The 21999-nt window shown below is 28.5% G+C and overlaps 1 protein-coding gene and 1 long non-coding RNA gene across 2 annotated transcripts in view; one reads left to right on the forward strand and one right to left on the reverse strand.

Annotated features, from left to right (window-relative positions):
• Window positions 1-7233, forward strand: part of LOC142319491 (T-box transcription factor TBX20-like) — a 187550-nt gene extending 180317 nt beyond the window's left edge. Inside the window, exon 6 of the mRNA XM_075356824.1 lies at window positions 4589-7233. Within this exon, the coding sequence (XP_075212939.1) occupies window positions 4589-5039 (451 nt within the window). The 3' untranslated portion in view covers window positions 5040-7233. The remainder of the gene's footprint in view (window positions 1-4588) is intronic.
• Window positions 7234-12633: 5400 nt separating this feature from the next.
• LOC142319492 (uncharacterized) overlaps window positions 12634-21999 on the reverse strand; it is a 134713-nt gene continuing 125347 nt past the window's right edge. The window contains exon 4 of the long non-coding RNA XR_012755206.1: window positions 12634-12820. This is a non-coding gene — a long non-coding RNA (uncharacterized LOC142319492). The remainder of the gene's footprint in view (window positions 12821-21999) is intronic.

Raw genomic sequence — 21999 nt, forward strand, 5'->3', positions numbered from 1 at the left:
AATCAAAAATATAACACAAATCAACAACAACAACAATAATAATAATAATAAAATAATCATGCCCGCACTTTTATGTATATAACCATTCGCGCCTTGGATGCCGGCATTAAAAAAATTTATGTCCAAAATTCGTTAAATTACGTTAACAGAATACTATTAAGTACCAAGGCGTTATGTTTTGTATTCCTGTATAAATACACTGTAACAATAGGGAATAAAATGTAATTAAATGTAGATAAAAAGCATGGAAATGTAAACAACAGAATAAAATGCTATAAAAAGATTATTTGTACGCTTCAACCGCTATTAAAATAAAATAAAAATAGCTATTTTCAAACAATGCACCTGTTGTGTGCTTCAGCCACAAAACGTACTGCGATGAACTTCGACAATGTGCGCCTCGACCATGACACGCTTATAATTGCATAATATTTATAAATGAAGAAATATAAGAATATTTAACGTTTTGCTTAATTAATGAATATTAATATATTTATTAAAGGTTCAGGAATATATTACACAGAATAAAGAACATTATATCGTAATCTGTAAAACAACTTTTCATTCAGGGTGTTAATGTTTATAGGAGGGGACAAAACCCTTTATTAAAATGCATTTATGTAAAGAGATATTACTCTACTATGTAGGCTATATTTTTTCTCCGTTTTTATAACTATCCTTTTACAACTTTACTTTCAAAGATAACTAGTTTTATTAATCATAGAAAGATGTTGAGTCCAGTTTTTACTAGATCGTTTGCAATTTTTTTTTCTTTGCCTGTAGTTGCAGTCATATAATAAAATAATATAAGCTACTGAAATAAAGCATTGTAAATGTGTTCAGTAATAGTTAAAAAAAAAAAAAAAAAATAAGGTTTAAAAATTTGGTAAATGTTTATTTAAATATTGAAATTTCACTAAATACTATTTGCCTTTCAGAAAGGTTTCACAAAGGCTCTTCTTGTTTAATTCACTAATTAAAATAAATTATTACGAAGAGATAATTAACTTTCCTTTCCGTAAGATTTTTCCAAAAGATAAGTAAATTTTCTATGAAAATAATCAGAAAAATATTTTTTATGTCTCATCAAGCTTAATTTAGGTAATGAATTATAAAAAAAAAATTAAAGAAGGTTTACTTTATTCTTCTGTTCCTTTTTTTAAACAGATTAAAATAGCTACTCAGTACCGTATTAAAGCAAAATATGCCCTAGACAAGATTTAAATTTGGAGTCCCATTTATATAAGTTGCAGACAACTTCAAATAGAAATTGAAGTGTAGTCGGGAAATTCACTTTTCGGCATCAGAAAAAACAAAAAGAACTTCATATTTTTACCTGATTTTAAAAAGAAAAATCTTTTTATTGTTTTTGGATTTTTTAAATCTTTAAATGTATTACTTATTATTTATCTTTTTAAAAAATATATCATCCTAATCTTCAAGAGGGCCATGGCCCCTATAGTACCCCCTTCGATCCCCCAGCGACACCATCCGATTTTATTACTTTGTCAATTCTTATAACGACATTTATTTATTTTATTTAAAATAATAACATAATTTTCTTATTTCTGATAATAATTTTATTAATTATTTTTTTTTTTAATCCTATTTATTTTTATTTTTCCTGTACGACAAGATCGGGTCCCTCCTATCTTGTCTTATTTGTCTATCGGTTAGTCCGGCTCTGTAGCTACTGCAGTCAAAATCTAATATTTTAATTCATGATTAAAGCAATTTTCTAATTAATAAGAACGCCGTAATAGCAGAAATCAATTTCATATGTTAAAGTAAAAACATGTTGATGTTCATCTCATGAACAATTATTAAATTAAGAACTGAATACTAAATCACTTGGTCATCAAAGGCAAATTTTTAATTAAATTATCCTAAGATTAATGAATATAGAAATTAATAAAATAATGTTTTTATACCAGTAAGCTATACAGTTTGTTGTAATAATGTTTGTTAGCGCATTAACTTTGTCAAGGAGTTGGAAGGAACATAAGTCTCTTCATAAAAAACGGGGAAAAAGAGTCTTTATTTTCCAATCACTTGGATATTAATAAATGGTAATTTAATTTTATAAGCCAATTTATCTCTAAAAAATAAAAAATAGTAAACGTTTATTTAAACTTACCACGGCTTTAACTGGGCATGAATCACGTAAAAAAATGTAAAATTGAGCTTTATTAAGATACTTTTTTACTATCTTTTGAGATTATTCTCAAAAGATTCGAAGGTTTTCTACTAATCGGCAATATTGTATGTAATTGCTGTTTCACTCAGGAATGGTTACTTAGAAAGATTAATAAAATTGTTAAATTTATCTTTATAAGGTAATAACAATCAAGTAATAAAAAAAAAAATTGTGGTTGTTATCCTGAATTATTGCTTATAAGATATGGCGGCGGCTAATTACTTTCTAGTCAACGTCACTTTACAAAGAATGTACCAAATATTTAATCATATTTTTATTTAAAAATTATCGTTACATTTGTCATAATAACCGGAAATTTTAACTAACAAGCGTATTTTCTTATTGAGCTTATCACTTTAAATACATGAGTATTTTTAATTTTTAAAAACATACTGATTGACGCATATAAAAAAATGGTTAGTAACTAAAAACGCTTTACACCAAAATTTCCTAAATTGAGAGTGGTTGATGAAAATAGGATGGATTTCTGACTGTTAAATTTATTAAAGCAATAAAATATATATATGGTAACAAAATAAAGAATGGAGAATAAAGTACGATAACTTTTTACTTTTTTACAGCTATACTTCTCATGTAACTATGCTACTTCTCATGTATTGCCATTTAGTTCAAAATATTCTAGATAACGTTCAAAATTTCTACATATTTTTCAAAACTTATGGAATGTCTATTATATATATATATTTTTTAGATATATATCTAATCATATAGTCATTATTGTAAATGATTAATGTTTTAGAAAATACTAGTTGACAGATGTAAATCATTCTGGCAACGCAACAAAAAAAAAAAAAGATAGTTTTCATCAATCTCTAACTAAATTTATGTAAGATGACAAAAACAAATCTTTGAAAGAAAAAACTATTTTTTAAAAAGTATAACTTGTGATGTTATATTTTATTTATAAAATATTTAAAATAAATTGTTATATAAAACCATATAAATAACACAAAAAAAAACATATAAATTAATATTTTATTAATTTTTATTTTCTGTAAGAATATAATTTTGGAAATTACAACATAATAATTTAATATACTTATTTTTTTTTATTAAAAAAAAATATAAATTTTACATTAATAGCATCAAAAGCTGTCCCAAAATATACGAGTAAAAAGATGGTTGCATTGTGTTTTAATAATTATTATAACTATTCCGAGAATAAAAATTAAAACTGAAATTAATATACAAAGATAAATAACAACGATATGACAGAATGAAAAGATCATCTATGTACTAAATATCGTATTATGCACTAAAATACGTCAAACATCTGAAGGTAAATCTTCAGTGCTAAAAGAGAAATTCTGTTGCCCAATAATGGATAGTTCTATTTGTGGTAAAGATATCCCGATCTCTCGAGTAATTATGATATGAGGATGGACATTATTTACATGTGAATCTTGGAACACTTCTTTGGGTAAGTTTGTGTCCTTTGGTGCCCTTCTGTACCTCTATAAATTTCCCTCTGCTTACCCGTTTTCACTATCCTTGGTCCCTTGTTCTCTGATTTTTACAAAGACCCACTTGATCCGTGCTAGGGATGTCTGAATGTATAAATTTAGTGCGTCCTTAATTTTTGTGTAGTTTGGTTAGGTGCGGAGAATTCTACTCGGATCAATCCGGTGGCTCTTGTTTATAAACTAGTGGCTGAATAGGAGTCTTATCGGTGGCTAAGGGTCTTATGTAGCCGGCCTTCGTGGCGCGAGTAGTAGCGTTTCGGCCTTTCAACCGGATGTCCCGGGTTCGAATCCCGGTCAGACATGACATTTTCACACACGCTACAAATCGTTCGTCTCATCCTCTGAAGCAATATCTAACGGTGTTCCGGAGGTTAAAAAAAAAAAAAAGAAAAAGGGGTCTATGTAACGGGTAAATGAGGCGTTATAATCTCTCCTATTACAATTACATATCGTACATAAGCGTAGGAATTGAAATTTTATATCTCAAAACATAATTAAATAATCAGAGGATTTCTCTTGTTCATGCTAGTGTATACATAGTAATATCAAATATGAAGCTTATCACTCGTTTGCGTATCTAAACAAGCAACGGATCTCTTATTTAACCATTCAAGGACCATAAGTTATCGAATAATGCAAACTAAATTTGAATTATTTTAAATTTGAAGTCTAATGAAGGAGTTCATTAGAAGTAGTAGTAGCAATAGAAAATACATTGGCATAGTTCTAGTGATTTCTTCAACTGTAAGATATCGTTTAGATTTTCCGATTGCTTTGAAGGGTTTCGGTAAACAGCTGTTTGAGAAAAAATGTATAACCACGATGTGTAGTTTTAAAATACGATATTTATATGAATTAACCCTTTAGCTTTTTAATAACTTAACACCAGTTTTATGCCTTTTTTCAGAGAAACAATGGAGTCGATGCTGAGTGAACATCATCTTTTGCGGCCATCAATTCTTGATGGCAGCAATTTATCATTAGAAGAACAAGCTATGTTAGCGGCAAGATCTCAACTGCTGATGCAAGCTGCAGCGGCTGCAGCCGGAAGTCCTTATTCCATGTTGGGCCCTATGGGTCATCTATACGCAGGAGCTGTACAACAATACGGAGGTGGAACCACAGCACCGTTGTGGAATCAACAATGGGCGTGCCTCGGAAGATCATTGTTAGCGACACAGCATTTAGCTGCGGCTACATCCACCGCCCCTAGACCTCTTTATCCTAGCCCGAGCCTGACTCAACATCGATTTGCACCCTATTGCTTGCCTAGGTACAGGAAAGCTCCTGTTTCTCCCGTATCTTCGCCGGACAGTCTCAGGGAAACAAACGATGGGTCTCCTCATAGTCCATCCTAGAAGAAAATTATAATACTATATTATTGCCTTCTACCTTGAGATTCAACTTATGTGGATAAATATATTTGTTGAACTCCATAAAACGTGATCGCAATATAGATTATTGTACAGTAATATTCGATTTATCGATATATACATGTTATATATATATATATATATATACATACACATATTATATATTTATTTATTTATATTTCTATTTAAAGTGAGTGATAATCTACGGGACGATCTTTAATTAGTATAAATACGAATGTTATTACGATGGATTCTTCTAAACGTTTATCGTTTTCACAGATTTACACTAGTACATAACATTTTTTAACGTTCTGTTGAGTATATGAATAACGTAAAAAAAATTTCAGTTTTTGTTTTTTCATAAACGCCAGAATAAACTAATAAAGTGGTGATGTGTCTTGTTTATTATTTTACTATTTTAACTATAAAATTTAAATTGTAATTAAAAACCTACTTACTGTGTGTTGTAATAAGTGTAAAACGTGAAGGTAAATGTACAGATATGCTACTTATTATAGCATTTATTCCCTTATAAGATGTTTATGTCTTTTATGCTATACAGATTTTATTTACCTATCGATAATTTTGTAGCAATTTCACAGGCACCAAAGTATACCAGAAAATATTACGAATATTTGTGTTAAATACAAACAAAATGGAAAGTTTTTTATATAAAATTACACTATTTAAGGAAATTTATTAATAGCGAGTAAACTACCATCACCATCAGTTGAAAATATACTGTAAGTTAATAACAAGAAGTTTAGGGTTTTTTATTTTTGGATCTGAAATTTTATTACTATAACTAAAAAAAGAACGTCAGTAACCAAACTGACGTTCAACTTCAACAACAAATCTTACAAATATAAATTAAATTATGATTACCGTTAAAGTATTTTTGCATACATATATTGTTCATTTCTTCTTCGATGAAATTCCTTAAGTTTTTATCAGAATCTAGATTTATAAGCGTACTCATATTCTTTCAAATTGCCTAATATAAAGATAAAAATTCATTAACAATTACATTTGGCATTCTTGATAGTATAAAATTTCATTACATCATTCAATCTACCGATCTGGAATTTCAACATTAAGAACAATTTTACAGTAATTAATATTTGTAAACATCATCTTGTGATAAATAGCATAATCCACCTCTAGAATAATAAGATGCGAGATAATGTATTGCGGTTTTGCCTAATCTTTAATTCATTATAGACAAAATAATTTGAAAATTAAAGGTATTTGTTGTTGAAAGATCACTAGTTAGTTTAGTGCACATAAAAGGCTGATATTTTATGACTGGTTTTAGTATTCGAGCAAAATTTCAGTCAACTGGTAATTAAAACATAATAAGACGTAAAATTTTTTATAGTACATACTGAATTTGTTTATTAAAAAGAAAAAAAAATGTGTATAAATGTTCATTTGTAAACTGTAGTATTTAGTTACTTTCAAAATACTTCGAAAATAATTTTTTTTTAAATTAACAGAATAAAATTAACTAATGTTATATTGTTAAAAATATTTGAATTTTTGAATTTATTTTGTTTCTATAATTTTAAAACTGGATCAATGAATGTGAATTTCTTTAGCCATATATATATATAAATAAAATATCTATACATTTTTGTTTTTTCTTGTTTCTCAAACTGCTTGCAAACACATTATTCTTAAATATTTATAATAGATAACTGAAAAAAATGAACAGAAATTATAAAAATAGGCTGTATGAATTCAAAGAAATTATTAAAAATTTACAAAACTAATTGCTATAAATTTTCAAAATTTGAATATTAATGGAGTTCTTTGTAAAATTATTAATTTACTTCTAACTCAAAAAAAAAAAATTGCATTTATGGATAATATTGCAAAAGGATACGTTTTAATTTACTTACTGTTAGTGTGCTTTAATATTTGACTGATTTTTTTTGTTATATAATTTTTTAAATGAAAGAAAAATTAACATATTTAACCATAGTTTTATTTTATAAATAATTTTTTACAAAAATTTTATTAATAAGTATGTAAGTAATCAAAATTGATGTAGTTAAAACATTATTCAAACTTTCAAATTTAATTTTAATTCATAACTTGATTCACACACACACACACACACACACACACACACACACACACACACACACACACACACACACACACACACACACACACACACACACACACACACACACACACACACACACACACACACACACACACACACACACACACACACACACACACACACACACACACACACACACACACACACACACACACACACACACACACACACACACACACACATTATTCAATAAACCTACCTTACATAATTATTATTTTATTACTCTGTTACACTTTTCTTCCTTTTTTTCTAAGAAGAAATATTATTCGTAGAAAATAGAATATATATTTATTTTTTAATACAGTCTTAGTCAGTTAGTATAATTTTATAAAAATAATAATCATAGTGGAGACAATTCCTTGCCACAAAATTATAAAAAAATTCCAGCGCGTTCGGCGACGATGACACAGCACCTTTAGAAATGTATAAAGTTAATGAATAATTAACTAAATATAATCAACGTTAGTGTCCATTATCACCAAAATAAAACTGATATAACATACCGTATTACCGTTTTACCGTATAATTTTATTTCATTTTATATTCTCTTGATAATGGTATGAAAACTGAAAGTGCTCCAAGTTTTTTTTTTATAATTCTTTGATAAGGACTTGTATTCATTATTATTAAAATTTAAAAAAATATATAATCTTATTTTTCCTTTTAGGTGTGGTAAAACAGATAAATGCACCGCATAGTTTTGAATAACAATAATTCATTTTCATTAATAATTTAAACAAAGTTTTTTAATTATAATGGTAAAAATAATTTATAAATTCAAAATATTTCTATTTAAATTTATATAAAAATTTCAAATGTTATTGATTATTTCCGATTTATAAATACTTTTAAAAAAATACCGCAGTCACTAATTTTAATTTAAAAAAAATGTTTTTAAAGAAAAAAATAGGTTTACAATATAATTAAAATAAAAAGTTGGAGTGTTTTAGAACAATAGAGAAGTAAGTAATTAAACTTAATTTTCAAATATATTGCCTTTAAAATAATAAAATATCTTAATGTGATTAAAAAAAATAGGCAACTATAAAAAAAAAAAAATTATTGTAATATAATATAAATGTATTTATTTAGCGATAATGTTTAGTAATAAATTATTACGATTATTCGTTAGAATAAATAATTATGTAATTATATTAAAGCTTATTATTAATTATAATACTGTACAGAGGAATAAAATAAAAAAAATATAAATGTAAAAAAAAAAAAAAAAAACTTAAAGACATATTTAATTTAACCAAATGTTTTATATTATAATTATTATATTACATATTAGTTAAATGTAGAATAAATTTTATTTGGGATAATAATTATATAAATATTGGTAGTAATTTAACTACCAAAGCCTAATGTAATATTTTTGGCTGTAAATTGTAATATATTTATTTATAAGTGATCTAAATACTATAATTTTTACCAATTAAAAAATAAAAATTATATTGTGTAATAAAAATATTACAGTATTATAGAACGCAAAAAAAATCAATTATAAATAAATTATAACTAAATAAAATTATAAAATATGTTGTGTATAATTTAAAAATCCCTTTTTCAATATTTTAGTAAACGTGAATTTTGTGAAGAATATGTCTTGCTTCATAAATAAGTTTTTCTATGGCTATATTACAACGTTTGAATAATGCGGCTGGAACCCGTATCATGAGTGCCATTATGAAACAGATTTTCATTATGATACAGGTAATCAAACAATCAAGAGCCAAATCTTTTCAACCACTGACCAATCAGAAGTGGATATTTTTTAATGTATCAGCTGTTATTTATTTTGATTTTAATCCGATATAGTAGTTAGCAAGTAGAGGTTAGTTTAAAAGTACACCGGTACTGAACTAAGCTTCTATATTACACTGTTTATCCTTTTGTTAATTATGAAGGATTCTGAGGAAGGAACGCCTTTAATACAAATCGATATTAAAGAAAAGGTAAAACACGATTAATATAACTTATTGCCACAGAAATATAATTTTTGAAAAAATAAAAATTCCGTAAAAAATGTATTTTATCCAATAATCCCATTAGTTCCTCAGCCGTTGAAAAAATACGGTACTCTCTATATCTTCTCTTTAATGCACTTTTGAAAAGTTTACGACACGAGCCCTGGCGAGTGTCGTAAGTCACTTCGCACTTATGCATTAATGGTTGCCAATATAGGATCGTTCCATAATTTACTGTTACTATTTAAACGTACAATATTCATTTGAGTTATATTTTTATTTAAATAATTTAAGGTAAGAGATTGACATAAAGTAGTGTATTTTTAAAATGTCTTTAAGGAAACTTTAATATAAATTATACTACTGTAAGATTAGATTGGATAATCAAAGTGACCATTCCACTCTCCAGGAATTAGAATGAATTGCTGATTTTCTGTCAACCTTCTTTGATCTGTCATTAACCTTTGAAAAAGTCTGGGACAACCATTTACTATTTAAATATTGTTATCCATATTCCTACACCTTATAATATAATATGTGATCTTTTCCTTCTTTAATGTAACTCTAAAGTATGTAAATTATGTATAATTACACATCGACAATCAATCTTTTTTTATATGGATATTTTTTTAGTCTATTTTTACTATAAATTAGAAATGCTTGATTTGTTTAATTAATCTTCTGAACGAATTTTGTCTAAAAAATGTTCTAATAAACTTAATGATTTTTCCATCGAGGCCTTATTCTTTTAATATTCTGCTTTTAACAGAATTGCTGCCATTACAATTGTATTTAACACATCAGTCAAAAAATGAATGAGAAAAAATTGACGATGAGGTTGTGGAAATTTCCCGGTTGTATCTAAACCCATTATGGGTTAAATGCACTACTTTGTGTTTACTCCACTCCCCTGATCGATTTTCATAACAATTTAATAGGATTCGGCCCGTACGCATGAGTTAACACATCAAATTTTTATACGATTATCAGTTTCCGAGATATGAAGATCATAATTATTCTTTCGATGTTTTATTCAGGCAAGTCATCAACCTTCCCTGTAACCCGATATGAAAGTCGAATACTGAGATTTATTTGTCCTAAAGTAAATAATAAACACCCATATATAAACATACACAAACTCAGACACACATATATTTTTTAAATTTATATGTTTTTAGTCTCAAAGGTACTCAAGATATGCAAAAATCCAGTACCCAAAAATTTTATTAATAAATTATTGTGTTTGTGTCGGGATTACTTTCTATTATTTCCTTATTGTATAATGAAAAAGACAGGAAAAAAGATTATTAACTTCTCAGACCTCTTTATTGGAGTGCTACACCCCTGCTTATCATCTCGAAGGTTTTGTGTTCGAATCCAGATTATGTTCTCATACTTTATCTTTTATTAGTTTCAACTGCATCTTTTACCTTTTACAACTGATTGTAATTATGAGGTTAGTAGACTGACTAAATCATTAGAATAGATAAATAAATAATGAAATATAAAGTAGAAGACGATTCTTTCAGATGGTGTAAAGTACATCAGATTTGTACTGGCTAAAAATTGGGATTCATATTTCCAATTCAAATTTATTTTAAATTACATATATTGATATGTAAGTATGAGATTATTAATTTATTAAATAATGTTGTAAGTTATCTCAGTAGTCTTTTCACGCATACAAATAACACCTCTGTGCTATTCTGCACTAAATCATTTATACGCGAAGTTTTATGTACGTGAAATATATATATATATATATATATATATATATATATATATATAAAAAACATTTTTAGACAATGTTTTCTTCTTTTTTTATAATATTAACACTGTAATCATTATCGTCAACAATCTCAAATTTTGTCTTTTCCATGATATTACAAGAAAGAAATATGAGAACGTCGTAAACTTCTAATTTTTTACAAAAACTGAATTCTGAATATGTGTTATTGGCTTAAATATAAAACAGTTTAATTCAAAAACTCTTCGCGGTTTACCGGGTTTTTAAAATTAAATAATAAGTTTACGTATTATGGTTGATAAAGAGTTATGTAATTATTTTAGAAAGAGGTCCAAGATATGATATTAATTTTATAATTCACTTTTTATCATCAGACATTTCATTCAAGATTCTCAAATATATACTAAAATAAAACTGAACAATTGTAGTCTATTTAACTTACAAAAAGTAAATTTTATGTTTTTGGCCAAACATTATGATAATTTTGTTTTTGTTTTTTTTTTTTTAGTTCAGATTTATATTTCAAAACTCAAATAATAACCGATCAATGACTGATGAAATTGTAAATTTTATTGAATCTATCCGTCATTTTTCTATAGTAGACAAATTTAATCACCCTTCTAGTGTTTTCAACCTCGTAAAATCTGATACAGTAGATCAAGAATTAAATACTCCTTGCGCTAATGCATTGTAAACAACAATGCTACTCGGAAAATATCTATCATAAATAAATACAAATATACGATTTAATACGTAGTTTTCTTTACTGAAATGTGAAACTTAAAGGTTGACATTAGTCGGTGACGTAATTTACAATGTTCTTTTGTTTTTCCTTTTTATAGTTATATAATTTATAGAAAAAAAGTAAATACACTGGGATTACAAATTATTTAGAATAATGAAAAGGTAATTAATTTTTAATTAATAATCAGGCCAGTGTAATGTATACAATTTTAACAGATCCAGTGTGAATTTTCTAACTTCATTTTCATACTCTTTACCTACCTTTTAAGATTCTAATTTAAACTTATAGAGAAAGTGGGTGTTGGTGAAGAAGTGAGAAACTGTAAGTGGATGTGAGAGTAAAGAAGAGAAAAGGAGAAGGGAAAGATGATTTTAGTTTAGGAGGAACGAGAGAGAAAAGTCGATCGGCTTTTAAGTGCAGAGAGTAATGAACTGGTCTACTTCATAATTGCTGGTTTCGAGTATTTTGTAAAGTACATCTGTCTGATGATACTCCTCCTCTCGTTTTCCCTTTACTCTGTATCCCTTCAGAGTTTGGAGAAGTAACTGCGAAAGGGAGCAGGATGTGAGAGAGATTGAGAAGGGAATGAAAGGCAAAGAGGGGAGCGCCGCGGCGCCGAGGACCGGCGTCTTGCCTCTATCTGCGCCCACCCGACGCCACTAATTTCCAACGATCTATCAGCTCTGTACAGTCTCTAGCAAAATTATGTCAACACTCACTCCTACAGTTTCTCTCCTTATCCTTAGAATTTCCCTTTCGACGATAACGATTTTAATAAAAAAAAGAATCGTTAGAATTGGAGTAAAGTATAAATTCTTTACAGCATTATAAAATTTTTATGAAATAAAAAATGTACCAATAATTGTTCTTCAAAATATTACAAACTGTATTCTTTTTATTAAATTCTATTTTTTCATTAACATTATCTACAGACAACACTCTCTGTAGAAACCATATGCACGTACATAGTGCATTAACATTTATCATGTATAATTTTAAAATTAACTTAAAAAGAAATGTTTTAGAAAAACCGAAGAATTTAATATAAAATTAATGTAAGCTGAAATTATCATGATAAATTTAAATTATTTTACCTGATTGTGAAACAAAGCAAATCACATCGACATCAATATCATACCTGGTATTCTTTAAGTAATTCCAATACTCCAAACTCTATAAAAAATTAAAATAAAATAAAATTATTATTCAACCCGAAGATTAATCTAAAATAATTTTAAAAAATCTTAAAAGAAATATTTTTATATTTCTTTTACAATTAAAAGAAATATTTTTATATTTATTTTTAGCTAATTTAAGAATTTTATTACAATCTGAAAGATTTTCAGGGTAGTTCTGTAATAATGTATCGTTATTTAATTTATAAGTTGTATCATGATTCCAATTTATTCTCTATCTACCTATTTATCAAGATTTTACTTTTTGTCTTATCTTTTTTTTATAAAAAAATAAAGCTACAGGGGTTTGATAAAGTAAAGTCTTGATAAACAGGTAGATTGACGTGAACCGAAGAAGATCTAAGTCGAATTGACGAAAAGAGCAGTTTCAGAATCTTGTAAAAAAGAACAACGTTACGTGTCGGTATATTAATTCATCCAGGATACCGGCCTCCGTGGCGCGAATGGTCTCGACCTTTCATACGGAGGTCCCAGGTTCAAATCTCGGTCAGGCATGACATTTTCACACACGCTACAAATCATTCATCTCATCCTCTGAAGCTATACCTAACGGTGGTCCCGGAGGTAAAAAAAAAAAAAATTCATCCAGGATCAATCAACTGGATAAGGATCCAGTTGATTGATCCTGGATGAATTTTTTTTTTAGCCCTTGCTAAAAAAAAAATTCAGGGCCTTGCTTAGCCTGACTTTAGCCCTTGCTAAAGTCAGTAGCTAGAAAATAAAATTTAATACATTACATATGAAAGAGATAATTGAAGATGTCGAATATAAAAGATATCTTGAGGATGAAAAATCGGTATAGAGTTGAAAGGAATTAAGCGCATCACAACACTTTAATGATTAATGAGGACTATAAGTATAATAAAAAAATAATTTATGATATAATTCAATGTTATTTACAGCATTTTCGGTTGAATATTTACGTTTTGTAAATGATGCAACTAAATAGTGGATAAAGATTTATAAACGTCTACAGTTAAATTTATTTTTTAAATACATGAAATTTTTTGATAATTTTTTTTTATCATAAAATATGTTCCATTATTAAACTACATGTGCTAATGCTTAATTCTTATTTTATATTCAGATTCCGAAGTTACTTTTTAGTAGTAAATATTAACGCATTTAATGTGTTAAAATGTACGTTAATATTACTATTATATTATTACTAAACTTAAAATTACAGGCTTGTTAATTATTGTATATTAAATTGCTATAGAATCGAGATAATTGTATTAGCTAAATGATTCACTAAGTTCTTGTTTATATGTTTTTTCTCTTAATTTAAACGGTAGTCAATTAAATTAAAATTGAAGATGAATGCAATATAGTATCTTATAGGGTACAGAAACCGTAGATTGTGTTTGTGTATGAGGTGGTGGCAGAAGTGCTCGTGGCACGGGCTGTACCATAGCCTCAGTTGCTAGGCAACGAGGGGCGCCCTCGGTAATCCTTCACACGTTGAGCGCGAAAACCCTCTCTTTTCTCTCTCTTTTTCCAGCGAGCCAATCGGAGAGCTGCTCGCTCTAGGGGCCGATGCATTATTAAGATAGACTGAGAAATATGGGGGCAATTTCAGCGCGATAAGACGCTAATGGTTTCAACTTTGCACTCTATCGCCGCGCGCCGCGCTACTGCTGCGGGGAATTGTCCGTATGATATGTCTGTGTGGAATAATGGACCCGCTCTCTTTTTATTGCACCCGTTGAAGATTCCACTTATACTGTTTCACAGAATGTTTGTGTGTATCGAGTGTGTTAAAAATCTAAGAACTTAGAGTGTAACAAATTATCAGATTTTTGCGTTAAATTTCTTTCCTACTTCAAATAACATAAAAAAGGAATAAAACAAATAAAATTTTATTTAATGAACGAAAACGGTATTGTAATTAATAAAAAAAGTAATTAATTTCTTTTAATAAGTCATTTGATGTTACGTAAATTATATTTACCCACCTTTCGAATAAATTATACGATTATAAAATTGTGCAAATGTACATAAAATAGCATATCTTGTCTCGGTTACAGTAAATATTTAATTTAATTGTTATGCGTAGTATTAATGTATTAAAATACTTTCCTTTAAAACTAATAATAATGGTAAAATAGTTCAAATTTCCTAAATCTTCAACCAAAAAGTTTACAAAACGATGTATTATTACTTAAAAAAAAATAGAACTGCAGTTATTCCCAAAATGGGTATTGTAGTACCCTGGGGCTTTACAACAAGAACTGAGCAGTCCACCTCCATTAACTGAGATTTTTATGAAACTGTACCAGAAATAAAGCTGTTTTACACACTGTTTTAGAAACTTACAAACTTTTCAGCTGATTGAAACAACATACGCTATAAATTTTGTATTTACTCTTCTTCCTTATCAGCCTGTTAGCTGTACGACTACTCCAAATTTCTTCAAACATTATTGTCTTGCGCCTTCTCTATCCAGCACGTATATTTTGCCTTAAATCCAGTCACTCCGATGTGGTTGCAATTTCTTTCCTTTCTGATCCTTTGTACCATATGATTTCTAATCCATCACTCTTATAATAAGCACACAATTGATGCGTAGCTATTACCTAGTCATCCATCTATTTTACTTTAAATTGAGCGCATTACTTTTTGTCTTTAGTGTTTTTCTTAATTTGTCTTTTTTACTCTTTGTCAAAATCTTTGTTTTTGATTCATAGAAAAAAATTGATTGCGGTTAGACAAGTTTTGCTTTAGAATTTTACTTTCTAAATATCATTTTACTTGTTAGAATAAAAATCACTTAACCTTTTTACATCATCCTTAATTCCATTGTCTTTAAACTTCATCTTTATACCTAATAATACCTATTCTGCAACTGGTTCTACTTCGTTTCTTATTTATTTTTTTATTCTTCAAATACATTTTTTTATCACTTTCTTGATCTTCTTCACCTTAAGCCAAATATTTCTCACTTCACTGGTTCAACAATAACCATCTACCGTAGATTTCCTTCCGTATTTATCATTGCAAAAGTTTTTCTACAGAATATAGATTACTCAATCACTTTTTATCATTAACGCCTTTTCCTTTCCAATTTTTTCTGTTTATGGTTGGTATTAAAACTGCTGAAAAATATTTTCGAAGATAATAAATTCTTTACGGCACACTATGTTATACTAAACGTGTACTTTCTCCGATAACTTTAATACAAGATATGGGTTGATATATGAACTTCCTGTTATACCTTTATATGTTTTATCTATCTGTAAGAACTGATCGAAAAAATGAGCTAGAGAAGAACGAAGTATGTCTGTGCAGCTTTTGCACTTGTACATAAAAAAACAACTAAGGAATTGAATAATAAATCTGGGTATAATAACCACCATAAAAATAAAATAAAATTATTAAACGTCACTGATGACATTTTTCTTTTGGTACAAACCAAAAATAAGTTAAAAGAAATATTGAGCTACATGGAATTGGTCAGGGAAGAAATTAAGTTTTAAAAGAAGTAAGGATAAAACAAACATAATGAAATATGATAAAATTGAGTGACTGATATTAAGGTAGGGGAACATAAACATGAGAAAGGATGAAGTAAAGTAGACACGAGAAGAAGACTTACTGGCACAAGTAAGAACAGAATTTGTGCAGCAAATGTGTTTGTTAATACAAAATATAAATTTAAGAGTTAAAAGAAATTCTTAAATACATTTTTGTAGTTTGATGTGTGATAATAGTGAGTGTTGAAATCTAATTTTCTTGTGTTTATATTAAACTATTGTGTATTGACATTTTCTGACAAAAATAACTGGAACAAGAATATAATATTTGACGACAGTATTCTCTGAATAAGTAATGTATACAGTTTTCAGAAATTATTATAATATTTTTCAGGTTTCCTTCATATTCTATTGGGTCCAATATTACAAAAAAAAAAAAAAAAATAAAAAAATAAACCTTATTCAGAAAAATTTTAAATTTCATAAATCTATAAAACCAGCTTTCTCATATAAATATCTATTTTGATATCACTGCTACATAATATTATTATTTTTTAGTGTACGACATTATCTCTTTAACTGAAGAAAATTTCTTTGATAGTCCTTTAGTAGGTTTCTTTCAGATGACATCAAAAGAAGATTATTTAAACATAAAATTACAGACAAGATATTTTTTATTGTCTAATCAATATTTTAGTTGTCTGAACAATATCTCTAACAAGTATTTTCATGCAAAATTAAAAAACAAATGTATTTTGAAAATTTGAAGTAAAGAAAGTAAAATATATTTTTGAATTCCAAACATCCTTCACTCAAAATTGGTAGTAGTTAACCACATTGTTGTACTTAACAACATTTCACACTGCATTATTTAAAAAAAAAACTTTTATTAAGACTATTTTCTTGCGTTTTGTATTGCTTACAAACCGCTTATTTTCAAACAAGTAACATTTATTTTCTACGCTTACCAATGTTTTAATAAATGAAATATATTTTAGGAATTACGCTTCAATTTATTTTGTAAATTTCTTCTTTTTGAAATTGCCATCCGATTAAGAGTTAAAGAGTTTGTATGTAAATTTTTAATTTTCAACCTACTGCTGATTCAAAAAGTAGAACTTCAAAATATATCATTTCTTTTACGTTAATCATATTTATTTACTACCAATTTGGTGTTTAATTTTTTACTAAAAGCAAACTAAGAAGCGCTTTAAAAAGTTAACTAATTTCTACTAATTTAATTATTTAAATTAGTTTTATTTATGTATTACTATTATTATTTCTAATTAAAAATAATAAGACCTAATATTATTTTTGTTTCCATGTTACTACGCTGTTGTTATGGTAGCCTGTGACATACAGTATTTAAATACATAAATTGATGTAAACATACAGATTGTAATAAAAATGTATTCTATACGTATTATTGATACACATCCATTTCTACATAAATGCTTGTTGTATATTTTATTTGTTTATTTTAATTTGAAAATTCATAAATTAAAATAACATAACTTCAATTAATAATTTCAATTAACAAACTCACTTATTTTATTCAATATTATAAAAATAATTTTTAAAAGTAATGAAATGAAGTAAGTGTAACAAATATAAAATTAAAGGTGTGGATTCGTGATATTGAGTTGAATTAGAGAAAGATTCCAGGGAGGTAATGTCGTTGGATGAAGCAGTTTTGTTGCCATAGTAACCCATATCCTTAACCACCTCCTTGCCAACAACTTGAAACTGCAGAAGTCCTACTTTAAAGTACAGTCAGTAGTTGGACGATTGTAATTTATGTTGTAATCGTATTAGTACGCTAATAAAATTCATTTAACTAATTAATTTACTAATTTATCTTAATTAATAAGATATAAATTTATTTTAATTATTATATTATAAAACGTTCTTATTTAGTAGTTATTCATTAATATTACTGATATATCTCTATTATGATGTTTTGATCCTTTCTAGTTGTATTGTTTATAACAAAATCTACAAGTATAAATTCGTATATAACATAATTCATTAGAATATTATACCTCTGGAAAGAGACCAGATAGCATTTCTACAGGTTAATAATAATGGTTTCTCCATATTCCTGCATGTAAGTGATAACAAACTATTAAGATGAACTGTTATTAAGTAAAGGCAGCAGAAATGAAATATCTGCAACGGAACCGTGCGATTTTCTGTTCATAGAAAAAAACAAAACAAAATATCAATAACATATTAAAACTAATCGTACTTAGTGACTGATTGCTCATAGACTGTGTATTCCCTTTTTACTACTTGGATGTTATTGCTAATTAAAAATATTCTAGATGAACGCCACTCGTTATCTTATAATTGACCGGTTTCATACGACACCTGTTGTTACACATACAGCACTGTGGGATTTTCTCTTTATAGTTCCAGTACCTTCTAAGAGCAATCAATTAGCATTACTTTAGATGTGTTTGAATGACAGAATAATAGTAAAGAAAGCAATCGTATACATTTTTCAGAGAGAATCCGGTTGTCCTAGAAAGAAATTAAACAGTTTAAAGTTTGGAAGGCGAAGGAAAAGAAGGAGAAAATGTGGAAAATGAAAAGGGGAAGAATAAAAAAACATAGAAAAATGGATGGTGTGTGCCCGAATATAGTCCTTGCCTTCTCAATCCTTTATCTTCATCTATCACGATACATCGCTACATTTATCCAATTCTTGACAATGAGAATATTTCCAATTCTTCCTACAATGTTCCTCTCTGATTTCCAAGGCTTTACCAGAGAATTGAAGGGTCGTTTTTTTCCGAGGTAGAATTATCAGCCCTACGCGTAATTTCCAATCCGGAGGAGCAGCTACTCCTTTGATTGGGTTCACCATATCTTAGACAAGTAGTCTAAAAATTGAATCGTCTTTCTACTACCTTTCCAGTTACATAATCAAAACGAAAATGTCAGTCGCTGTGTACCCAGAGATCGAGTCAAGAACTCATGGAAGAATTTATTATTAAGACAAATAAACTAAAAGCGCAGAAGGAGCTGCACAATTTGACAACGATCAGCGTTGACGGATATTTAGTATTGAGCCACATTCAACAACAGTCCAGTCCTTTGGTAGTTTCTTTTACTGGGTTTACACTTCCATCATCTACTTATCCGAGAAGAAAAAGCAATATAAATGGCTTTCTTTGTGTAATTTTTTTATTATGCCTAGCAGGAATAAATCAGATATATGCTAGGCTTGTGATTTTGATTTCAGATCCTATAGATTATGATATAATATTATTGTGAGATACAGGATCAAAAAATATTATGTTACGCCTTCGTTCATCAAACTCCTGTCTAGTTGTAGCACTGTAAATAACGGTTGTTTCACATAGAAAGAAGTACTCTAATTTTTTCTTTTATTATTTATCCTGATGTTTCTTGTGACGGTGACGCATATTTCTGTTAACAATCACAAATTGGTCAGATGCATAAAACTGAGAAGTTTAGCAAATTATTTGAATTGATAATGATAACAAAATAAAGGTTTTGTCGACATGAAAATGTTTTTTTTTGTTAGCATAGTATAAAATTCATCAAACCTTCTCAGTTTCCACTTTGTTAGTATAGTAATAAGGGCATTTTCATTTGCAATATTACTGTTTAATAACATTACTAAAGATTAAAAATTTGGGAAATACAAAATTGTTATTATTAGAGATACTAATAAAAAAATTCTGTTTTTTCTTAAAATTATTTTTTGTTTTATTTTGTATCTTATTAATTCATTCGATAACGTAACATATTTTTTTATAAATTATGTGTAATTAAAAATAGAAATAGAAATAGAAATTATAAAGTATTAATTGTATATATTAACAATGACATATAATTTATTAGCCGTGTTGTGTTTTTGACAAATATTTTGAAGCTGAACACATCTATTTATAATAGTGGCATAAAATTGAAGCTGATGTTATTGTATATAATCTTTTCTGTTTCACTACATAACTGGAATGTTTCTTCAAGAATTTGTAGAAAAACGAAATAAAATTATCCTTTGTACCATTTTTACTACTTTTTAAAAAACTTTAACTATTGTTTAAAACCATTGTGAAATGTAAAATTTTTTTATGTATAAAACCATTTGACTAGATAAAGAATACTTATTATCCTCACTCCTTTTGCGCATTTATGCACCAACGGTTTTTCATTTATGGACATTTATCACGTAAAAAGTATTCTAAAAATAATAATTATTCCGTTTAAAAATTAAATAATTACTATTTTGGTTTGGTAAGCTGAGTAAAAAAAAGAGTGATATCATTGTGCAATTGTAAGGCGTTAGTATGTCGTGTGATTTCACAAGAAAATGCCCTGATGCTTTGTCGTATGATCAGCAGCATAGAATAGCAGCTACGTAGTCTATTTATTAAATGGTTGTTGCAGCACTCTGTAGCAGTTATTTTATAAAATTGTTTTAATTCCAATTACCAGTTCGTAATTATAGCTACTTTTAACCACTCTATACACATCTAATTCGACTATTAGTAAAAAATCATACCAGTTTTTTAAAATTTTAAAAATATCAACTCCTGATTGATCGGTTTTACTTGAAAAAGATTATCGATAACTGAAAAAAGAAGTTGAAAAATGTCCAACTAGGTGAGGAGTATAAAATAAAAATTAGTTTGTAACTGATTAATAGCACATTTATGGAGTTTGTGCGTTTCATACGGGCCATAAAAACGAAAAAAAAATATAAAAAGCTATTTTATTTTTTTTTTAGTTTTTTAATGAATGAAATTAAATTTCCTAGTTTTACAAAAAAAACAACAAAGAATAAATTTTTTTTTGAGTTCAGTAGTTCCCCCCCCTCCTGAAGACAGACCCGCGAAACCAAGCAAGAACACAGTTCCAGGGGATGCCATCGCCTCAAATTGCCTAGTCGAGAACTGACGTTCCCTCCAGACAGCCGGAACTCAAGACTCCGGTCTTGACGCCACGCCTTAAATGAGGAACTCTTTAAAGGGATCCCTCACCGGAACAACGGTCTTACTTTGCCTCCCTCATGGAAATACAATCGGAACACTAAGGAAGTCATTGTCCAATCACCGGCAGCGGAACACCTAACTGGCCCACCCCTCCTGGACATGACTGTCCCAACCCAGGTCTTTTCTAAAACACAGGAAAAGCACCTCATTATTTGGTCTTGGTCCTACAGCCTCGACCCCCCAAGAATTACAAAAGAATTACGGGCGGAACCGCCTGTTGCCCCTTTTGTATCCCCAAATGAGGGCTCCAGGGAGAGGACACCTATCGTCACTGAATATCCAGCCGTCTTGCGGATATCATGCACTAAATCCATCTCAGAGGTAAGGGCGTTTACTACATTTATGAGCAAGTGAATATATCGAAGCTCCTACCAGGCGTAACCGTTGTCCAAAATTTGCCGGCGTAGCTGCTCAGCAGCGTCTCCAGTGTACGTAACTCTGATGTGAAGGTTCTCTCCCTGACTTCGACGTACCGAGAGTACACCTACTTCGCCCGACGACGCGGAGTCCTTTATAGTGAAAAGGAGATCTCTCCTTTTCACTATAGGACTACACTATCTCCTTTTCACAGGCCGTATGAATGCATATGCATTCATACGGCCTACCGTCTTTAATACCACTGTCGCGGTTGGGGGTCCTGCCCGTTTCTTTACCGA

The sequence above is a fragment of the Lycorma delicatula genome, chromosome 2, assembly GCF_047948215.1.
Source record: "Lycorma delicatula isolate Av1 chromosome 2, ASM4794821v1, whole genome shotgun sequence".
NCBI lineage: Eukaryota > Metazoa > Arthropoda > Insecta > Hemiptera > Fulgoridae > Lycorma > Lycorma delicatula.